The following is a 9805-nucleotide window of genomic DNA, read 5'->3' on the forward strand; positions in this document are numbered from 1 at the left end:
TTGATTGGCTGACAAGAGTTAAACATACGCTGAGGTCTTTTGGAAGGATGTTCTGGTCCGATGTAAGAGAGTAGATACTGTAGGTATCTTAAAAGTCCTATAAAAGTTTCTGATCATTTTTTTGTTTCTTGAAACTACAAAGTAACTTTACACTAAACTAGCCTGCTGAGTCATTCACAAGTCATTCAGTCCTCTGAGAAGTATTGAAAGGTTTTTTCACACAAAAACTGTAATAGCAAATGTTCAAGAGCACATGTTTGTATTCAAAACCAAGAAAGTTACTTTTGTCAAAACTTACAAGGCCAAAACAATAATTAAATAAAAGTAATTCACAGCTTTAATTGCACACTTTGAATCTTGTGGATCCAAGTCCTCTGGTACAAAATGTAAACTCAACGAAACCCCAAAGACAAGCAGTCATTCTTTCTCAGAGATGCAGTTTTTGTGCAATAATGGCTCAGTTACTGTTACTTGTCTTTTGGGCCATGCCCAACAATCTTTCAGTGGTCTTTGATGAGATGTTGTATCTTCCAGCTCTGACTACTACACTGCTTAACAACAAGTTTGTAATTGCCGTCATCAGCCTTCGCAATTTCCAGGCATCTCTTTGTTTCTCTGTTCTGTATAGGTCCATCCTAGGAATTAAACAACAGTAAAACATTATTTTTTTCTCTAAAACAGACCAACCTCTTTGATGTAGATTTATATTTTAAAACTTTAATATTTACCTGTTTGAAATCCCATAACATGTGGAATTTCTTCTGCTGGGCTGTTTTGCACTCGTAGAGTCCCGGGTAGACTCCAGTGCCGGGGTCCACCAGACAGCGGTTGCTGTTGTACTTGTGAGATTTGATTCTGCCGATGTAGAGTTGTCCGTCGGTGCGATAATAACAGTGCTACGCCAAAGAACAATAATTATCCACAAAAAAATAAATAAAAATAAAATCTAAAACATAAATAAACAACAGTGTGTGCATGCAGTGGATCTCTGAACAAACCTGAGAAGAGTGGTAGTGGCATCCATATACAGTGGGTATATTCCCAGGCATTGGGCCTTGGTCAATGCAGATATATGGCGCCAGATCATTTATCAGCTGCCAACAGAAGCAGTAATGGAAAGTAATACTTTAACGCATCCATTAGACATAGTGGCGCAACATACATAATGTATACATAATCATCTGGTGATATAACTGCTGAGGCTCCAGCCCAGAATGCACTTGAAGGCTACAGACCAAAACCAACCAGGGTTCCGTGCTGACATTCACGGACATGGACAGATGATGAAATGGAAGATAAGGCTTTTTGGCCCTCATGTGGGAACACAACACAAAATAATATATTTTTTCAGACGTTCCTCTGATCTTTTCCTTTCGTGAATTATTGGATACGTTTTTTTTTCCTCTTCGGCGCTCTAAAATGTATTCAAATGGAACAGGACAGAAAAAAATCCACTGCTGACGATGGGTCATAAGAAGACATTGCTTTGTTTTAAAAAGGGTTGGAAACCATCAGATTAGATAACAATCTTAAGCCAAATACAACGGACTTGTTACTATTAGATATACATTATATAATATGACTTGGATGATTGAGAGTCTTCAAAGAGAATCAATTGAGAATTTCAAGTTTTGAAATTAAACCTAAACGACGCATTCTGAAGAAGTGTAACACCGGCAGATTCAGATTTCAAATATAGTCGCATCTGAAATAGTTTCTACTCACCACTCCATAACCTAGCAGGTCCTGCAGAGGGTCCAGCTGGGGGTAAATATGATCAAGATACCACTTAAAGGGCTTGCATTTAAGCTTCTCTCTCAACTTTTTCCTCTCCGACACATCCCCGATATCTATCCCATGTTTCTGTTGGGGAAGAAAAGCATAATAAAATTATGTTTTGAAGAGGAACAATAGGATTAGTCATAAAAACACTTTTATTAAGCCTAATTTGTGTATTAAGTCGTAATTTATGTGATGAGTTATGTGTCATCCATTACCTCTATGGGAAGGTTCCAGGCAACGTTGACATTGTATTTATATTCGTCCATCCACACCTCTGCCACCCTCAGTGCATTACGCTTCACCATTTCACTCAAGTCTGGAAGATAAGGCTTTTTGGCCCGTTCAATGTGGGCAATTTTAGAGCAAGGTATAACTTCTATGCTTCCTCCACACAGCCACACCTGCCAAAACACAAAGGTCAAATATTTAATATGTAGTATTTTCAGGGCATTTAACACACATATGCATTATACCAGGGGTCTTCAACATTTTTTAAGCCAAGGACCCCTATACTGGAAGAGATACAGATCAGGGACCCCCTACTACTACATACACTGTGTTCCAAATTATTATGCAAATTATATTTTACACTGATTTTCCTAAATAGTCGATGCAAATGATAGATAGATGGATAGATAGATATCCACCAACAAACCACCCAATGAAAACAGTATTTTTTTCAAAAATAAAAAACTCAAAATGTTTCAAAGCATTTTATATGTTGTAAAGAACTGTAAATGGTCATTTGCTGAATTTGCAGCATTAGGAGGTTCAATTTACAGAGAACCTCAATTGAACAGTCAATTGACTAAAGACATATCTTCAGTGGGGGTTTTTTGCCCCCAAAGTCGCCTTCCAGGCAGCGCGGCAAAGGTTATGTTTAGGGTTAGCTGCCTGGAAGGCGATGTTTGAGGCAAAAAACACCTTCAAGCCATATCTTCACTGTAAATGGGCAGAGTTTGTTAACTTCTGTGTGGGGGGACACAAATTACAAGCATAGACTTAATATTAACAGGACAATTTGTAGTTTTTTACATTACATACTGTTACATGTCATTTAGCTGACGCTTTTATCCAAAGCAACTTACAATAGCTATATGTCAGAGTGTCTTGCTCTGGGACACATTGGTTGAGGTATTGCAGTGGGACTCGAACCCAGATCTCCCACACCAAAGGCATGCATCATATCCACTGCGCCATCACCACCAATTTGACTTAAGAAATAAGCCGTTTTTTGTTTTGGCTAAACAAGGCTGGACTAGTGTCTTAATTTATGTTTCAGGTTTGGAATTTGCGTCATATGGCCGCCCACCAACAGTTGGGTTCTGTCTGAGGTTTCTGCCTGTTAAAAAAGGGTGTTTTTTTTCTTGCCACTGTTGCACCAAGTGCTTGCTCTTGTGGGAATTGTTGGGTCTCTGTAAATGAGGGAGTAGGGTCTAGACCTACTGTATCTGTATCAGTGTCCTGAGATAACTTCTGTTATGATTTGACACTATAAATAAAATTGTCATCATAACTAACTTTTGCTGTACTATAAGAGAGGACACAATAAGCTAGCTAGCCCTGATGGGGGGTTCAGAGGGCCAAGGTTTAAGAGTCAAGGTTTGCTAGTGCCTTACAGTCATGCTAGCATCTCTGCGAGGCTCTATTTTCAAGCTAAATGCTAATGTCAGCTAACCAATGATAACAATGCTAACATGCTCAAGTAAAGCAGGTATTGTTTGCCATCTAAGTTTAGCCTGTTAGCATGCAAACACTCACTAAATAATTTTGCAGGCATTTGGTCATTAAACAAGTAGCCTATTGAACAAAAATTTTGACCATATGATTGTGCTAGATGGAAAGTCAATTAGACACATTGTCTGGAGACCATGAACGTCTGTTTAAGATGTCATGGCAACAATGAAGTAGTAGTTAAGATATTTCAGTCTGGACCAAAGTGGAAAACTCCCCCCTCTAGTATTATGATGGTAGCATGGTTCAAATCAGGTAACATTTGAACAACCATTCTACATCTACAACAAATGTGTTTGACAGTTCTTCAAGATGAAGTCTGCGTTTTGGACTTTAATTACAGTGTTTAAGTCACTTTAATACACCCTAAAAATCTCACCCGGATGCCGAGTTCCACATTTTCACCACCATATATTTTCATTCCACCATCAAGGCTTCCGATCTCGCCAAAGAACTTGCGATCAGCTACAAGAATCCCCATTACGGAGGGGCTCCTGAAGACAGAATTTTAATAGGTAAGACTTTGAAATGACAACACCAACCACACTTCAAACATTGTCAATACATTTTAGATACGAGAGTAATTAGCGTTGTTAATGCATCACTTTCTCAGCATCACACGGAAAAACCTTTTCCCCCCATACATTGGTTTTCATTTGCTGAGATAATATCTTCTTTCACCAGGGCCAATATTTTAGAAATACTTATTTAAAAAAAATAAAAATAAAAAAAAAATATCTTATTTTAAAGACATAAGAGAGATAATTTACAGTACAAAAAAAAACTGCACAAGTTTGCAGCCACAAGCCTTCCAGAATAAGATATGGTAGGAACAAAAAAGGAAAGAGGTCTGGTCACCTGAAGTAATGCCTCAATTTTGTTTAATAATGTTCTCAATAGCCCCATATTGCGCATATAAACAGATACCAAAAGAACTATTAATTAAATGAGAGGAACGGAAGCTATCACCTGAAGAATAGTATATAATATTTGTCTGTAGGTTTTCTTGTAGATGGAGGCTGTGTATGCTGTTCTACCTTTATACACTGATTGATGACTCTATGTACTTCCACTCAGATGTTTTCCTGAACGGAAAACTTTGCAGCTACAATATTCACTAGCTTATAAGACATGATTTATTGCAGAGAGACATTTGGTGTCAGTCTGTTGACACTGTACATTGTAGTCTATACCCTTGACATTCAATTTCCGGGATTGCTCCCTTGCCGACGGAAATTCTGCCACATTTCAATCATTTAGGCCGGATATCCATTGCCTTGGGCTTCCTTTGTGTTGACATTTTAAACTTCGGTCGATTTCTGAGGACTATGGTTAACCTTTTCTCAGATCTCTGCCAGGTAAATTCAGACAGCTAGCTAGACTATCTATCCAATCTGAGTTTTCTGTTGCATGACTAAAACTACTTTTGAACGTACTCATGTTCCACCAAAACAAGTTCCTTCCCGAGGCTATTTTGCAGCAGCACCACAGCTTTTTCCAGTGCTTAGCACTGCCCAAGACGATTGGGATTGGCAAAGCGAGACCATAAAAAATATACCATCAAGTACTTTGTCTGCACTTAATTATCCTATGGCACTTCTAAGAGTATTTGTGTAAGTATCTGCAAAACTCTGTTAGTGGAGGTAATAGCCTGAAAAAAAAAAGGTAAATATTTTGGCATTGGCGGAATGTCAAAACAAAAATAAGAACTGTTTCTCCTATTTTTAAAACAATGTCCCATGCTTCATATTAAAAAGGAACATGTGAGGGGTATTGATCTTACCATCTAACTCTCGGAAATGATCAAAATTCACTATCAATGTCGAACTATTGAAGCGTGAAGTTTGAAGTTGAAGTTTTTTGGGTGCGTGATTTGGATGAACTGACAATATAAACTTACTTTCCAGGTTGTGAGTCGTCCTTTAAAGCGTACCACTCAGGTCTGAAGTATTCGTACATGCACCACAGAGCCCAGTCAAAGGCATCCGCCGCAGGTATATAGGGATTCAGTGTCAGGTCATCAAAATTGACTTTGTCAAACACTGGTGTCAATATCACAGTGCGGTCCTCTTTAATCCGAGCCAACAACGGTTCCGCCCTGAACACACAGTGACAGTTTTACTTAAGCTGTAGGTCTTGACAAATCAGAAAAGGATGACATGTTGGTTTGACATGAGTGGTTTATCACCACTGTAGCACAGCAAGGAAAACTAAGCTTTAACAACTCAGATCACCAACCATTGTACATGGACTTCTACGTGAGCGTCTAAGATAGCCACCACGTCCCCCACAGCAGCCCTCCATCCCGACAGTCTTGCCTGGGTGAGGCCGAGCTGCTCAGAGTGCCTGACTTTCTTCACCAGGCCTGGCAACTCCTCGTCGATAGAGTTGACGTATTCATCCAGTTTCTCCATTAAATCCTCTGCAGAAAGTAAAGATGATAATCAGAGCTGTAGATTCAGTTTAGATCCAACCAATATCTTATTGTTGAACCACAACATACCCAATCTTAAAGGATTGTTTCACCCAAAATAGTAAAACTTCACTTGAATTTGTGGTGCTCACAACAATGAAATATATTTGACATTTTTGTGAAATATACGCTTATTAACTTAGTGCTGAGAGTCAGATCAGAAGATCAACACTCAAACACTTACTTTAAATTGAACCTGTTTATGGGACTTATTGAGAGTTTATTGGGTAGTTAACTTGGTTCCTTTGGAGGTGCTGATACAGAACCAGGCTAACCAAGTGTTGTCCGTCTTTATGCTAAGCTAACTATCTATAGATCTTCCCATCTAAGTCTTGTGACGGCCTCAGGGTTGGACCTATCTTGTCCTTCCTTGTTACATCCGCCAATGAGGAGGTCAGAAATAAAATAAAAGTCAGAATTTTGAATTTAACCCAGAACTCAAATACATTTTTTTCACATGTTGCCCTAACCTTCTTCCATAATTGCAAGATAGGGCATGGCATTGCCAGAGGTCTGCGCTCTCCGAGTGCCCAGTTGGCTGTGTTTTCCCCTTTATTCCAGGAAATTGATGGGTCGAGCTGAGTGCCGTCAGAAAAGCAACACACCTGAGCAGGCTGGGCTCAGGAGGCTATCAGACCTCCAAGATCCTCTTTCCCTGGCCTGCTGACTTATATTGTCATTTGTGTTTCACAGTTATTCTAACACTCCTCACCACTCCCTCTTTGCAGACATATACTGACTAGAGGACAGACGCGTATTGTATTGTTTACTAAGGGATTCTTTGCTGATTTCAATCCAACTCTGTGTCATCTTTGTGTGTTTAGATGAACGGGGTTTGGCAGCTCGGAGAAGCCAAGGTCTGCTCAAATTTTGTAAAATACTTTTGAGCCAGGTTGTGACATTCTCAGTAAGGAAATAAATAAGCATACATCCCAAACTACTCCTGATCTCCTCTCAAGGTTAGTTCACATTTATTTCATTTGCAAATTCAAGCAAGCGTTTCCTGTTTTGGCTGCCGGACAAGTCACTTTTTTCAAATTTCAGCACTGTCAATAGAAACTGTCAGATCTCTCAGATGCAAATATCTAAAGCTATTTGCATCACTAAATACCACTAAGGGGAGGGGAGAAAATATATTGTATAATTTTTCAGAATTATTAACAGTCCAAATAGCACAGGATTTTGTCGACCTACCATTAGTGCTGTGGTCATCCACCAGTATGATTTCTTTCAGCAGCCGAGCTGGCGTCTTGTCTATGATGCTGCGGATGGCCCTTTTGATGATAGAAAGAGCTTCATCCAGGTAGATTAACACAACGCTCATGGAAGGCAAATCCTCGGGGTACTTTTTCTCAACGCACCTGTGAGGGGAGAAAAAAAAAATTGTAGATTTTGTGTCTGAATAAAACAAATTCAACTTTTAGAACAAAAGAAATGTCTGTTGTTTGTGTGCTAACCTCACATTTATTCAGCCTTAAAATGTTAAGTGTACCCACTTGCTTCATTCTCATTGGAAGTAGTAGAGTTTACTTTTTTTCCTGTCATTCATTTGTTCACATTAAGTTTTATGACAATATCGGTCCAAAAATAATGTCACAAATATAGATGCTAGATGTAAAGCTGAATTAAATGTCGTTCAGATTATTTTTTAGTGCAAAAAAGGAATATAAATGTTGAATGGATTTGTGAAGAATTGTAAAGAAAGCACTTTTAATCAGGTTAGGGGGGTTCCTTGTATAATTTACAGTATTAGTTTTCTAAGAATCCCTTTCATATTCAAGCAAAATTGATATAGTAACTGAAATATCCCTGATTAAATCAATAATGAATCAAATCAAAAAGCAAATTTGATAGGGACCTTTTGAATCGGAATCAAATCTATTCAGGATATCAGTGGCAATACCCAGCCCTAATCATAAAGGGGCTCATTGTAACTAAACCTGTGTTTGAACCCGGTGTCGTTTATCAGTAGTTTAGGAGTTCCTACAGGAAGTTAGAATCACCTGGTGGGCCTGGTATCTGGGATCTCTCTGTTGAGGGGCAGCCTGTCGCTGAGGAAGGCGTTGTAGCCATATCTCTGGTACAACATCTCAGCCTCCTTCTGCTCTTCCTCTGATAGTGCATCACCCCACTTGCTGAACAGAGCGGAGTTTGGGTATAGCTTCCTCACAACCTTCCTCTCCATCTTCACCTCTGTATTGTTGCGTTTCACTGGTTCCTTCTTTTGAATTTTTTTCATCAGATTGACTGTTGACAAAAGAGAGTACCTGAGTATTTGTTTTACCCTTTTTTGTTCTGCTATGGGCATACTGACGGTTAAGACACATGGCTGATAAAACAGGTGCCCCTCCCTGAAACATAAATACAGCATAAATCCTGTTTTTATTAACACACATGCACATGTCACGCACAATTTGTGTCAGATCTTTGCGGAACTTGATCCAAGACTTTCCAGATTGGGACTGGCACCTCCTTTGTCACTATCAAAATCTGTAAATAATTTAAGCCATAGACAATTATACATACATTTTTGTAAGAACTGATTTGGTGATTTGCAGTTCATTCTTTGGTTGAAAAGTAGCCTAAAAGTTTTTTAGTTGGTCAAAAGAAATTAAATTAGCATCTTATTTATAATGAGTTGGTATTTTTTTTAATACATTTTCAAGCAAAAAATTCCAAATATTTTCCAGTTTCCAATGTGATTATTTTATGCTTTTACTTTATCATATACCCTATGATAATAGACTAAATATCTTTCAATTTGGAACTGTTGGTTGTATGAAAAAACTAAAAATGTCACCCTGGCCTCGTCTCTCTTACATTTAATTTGAAAAACAAATAATCAAAACTTGATAACGAAAATCAATTTTAGTTGCAAGCCTATTTAATATACCCATTTTAACATCATTTTAATAATGGATTTTTTTATGTGAAGCAGGCTATATTCAACTTAAATAGCTACACAAAAAAACTAATAATAAAAACAAATTTAGTGCCGATTTAATCTAGACATCTACGTCTTTTAACTTGCAAATCCCCAAATCAGTGCTTAAGTATCTTAAAATCAAGTTTATTTTGTTGAAGCTTAATTTCGATACTTAAAAAAAAAAAAAAAAAAAAAAAGGACAGAACCAACTGTTGGCCTGAGACTCACGCAGCCTGCTGATGTCGATTTCTATCTTGTCCATCCTCGTGAGCATTCCCTGATCCCTGATGGATTCGTTGTGGTGGGCCCTCTGCAGTTTCTTCGAATGGTTATAAACCTCCCTCTTTATGGAGCCCAGGTATAACAGTGCTGCAGCCAGGGCAAAAGCCAGAATTGATCCTTTAATCCAGCCAGATCTCATCCTGGTGCTTCTGCTCATGGCATGTGTTTTTTTGTGCCTTGCATTAAAAGGAAAAGAAAATATTCCCCTGCCTTAAATTTCTGGTGCTTTCTCCACACCCCAACAACAACAACAACAACAACCCTACCCTTAAGTCCACATTAGCTGGAAGAGTGGATTTCAGCCCTCACTCTGATGCCCTGTTTGCTTTACACCAGGTGTATATCATTAGCTGTAGTTACCTGGAAAGTTACAAAACAAGCAGTACTCTGCCGGGAACAGGATTCAGGACAGACAAATCAGGTACATAATTACTGTTGCTATAATAACAACATTGTTCAGGATGTCTACTTATAGCCTGTCTGAAAAGTATGTTTTGTTTAGGTGTTCTGAGAACCAGATGCCTTTGTCTCAATAAAGAAAAATCTCATAGGATTCATCTTCTAATCCATACCATGTTCCCCTTGTATCCTATTAGCTCCCAGCTACA

General features: G+C 38.5%; 1 protein-coding gene across 2 annotated transcripts; it reads right to left on the bottom strand.

Moving 5' to 3' along the window:
• Positions 1-242: 242 nt before the first annotated feature.
• LOC120555430 (probable polypeptide N-acetylgalactosaminyltransferase 8) lies at positions 243-9516 on the bottom strand. 2 transcript variants are annotated; one of them, XM_039794119.1, is made up of 12 exons: positions 9144-9217; positions 8401-8479; positions 7993-8236; positions 7184-7350; positions 5755-5938; positions 5417-5614; positions 3896-4010; positions 1998-2183; positions 1726-1863; positions 999-1094; positions 729-896; positions 243-635 (listed from the first exon to the last, which is right to left on the bottom strand). In XM_039794119.1, exons 3-12 carry the CDS (start codon positions 8226-8228, stop codon positions 501-503), a joined length of 1623 nt encoding a protein of 540 aa, XP_039650053.1. In that variant the 5' UTR covers positions 8229-8236; positions 8401-8479; positions 9144-9217; the 3' UTR covers positions 243-500. The 2 variants fall into 2 exon arrangements, with proteins under 2 accessions (XP_039650053.1, XP_039650052.1); XM_039794118.1 differs by lacking the exon at positions 8401-8479 and having other exon boundaries at positions 9144-9516.
• Between the last annotated feature and the right edge of the window lie 289 nt (positions 9517-9805).

Source organism: Perca fluviatilis, chromosome 3 (genome assembly GCF_010015445.1).
Source record: "Perca fluviatilis chromosome 3, GENO_Pfluv_1.0, whole genome shotgun sequence".
NCBI classification, from domain to species: Eukaryota; Metazoa; Chordata; class Actinopteri; order Perciformes; family Percidae; genus Perca; species Perca fluviatilis.

What these genes read in the sequence shown, in the direction of transcription:
- LOC120555430 (XM_039794118.1), bottom strand. Translation starts at nt 9,354, where the DNA reads ATGAGCAGAAGCACCAGGATGAGATCTGGCTGGATTAAAGGATCAATT. An exon ending in CCAGATACCAGGCCCACCAG is followed by an intron (nt 7,351 to 7,992) that starts GTGATTCTAACT and finishes CTCCCCTCACAG; the next exon opens with GTGCGTTGAGAAAAAGTACC. An exon ending in ATGTGGAACTCGGCATCCGG is followed by an intron (nt 2,184 to 3,895) that starts GTGAGATTTTTA and finishes GTGTTTTGGCAG; the next exon opens with GTGTGGCTGTGTGGAGGAAG.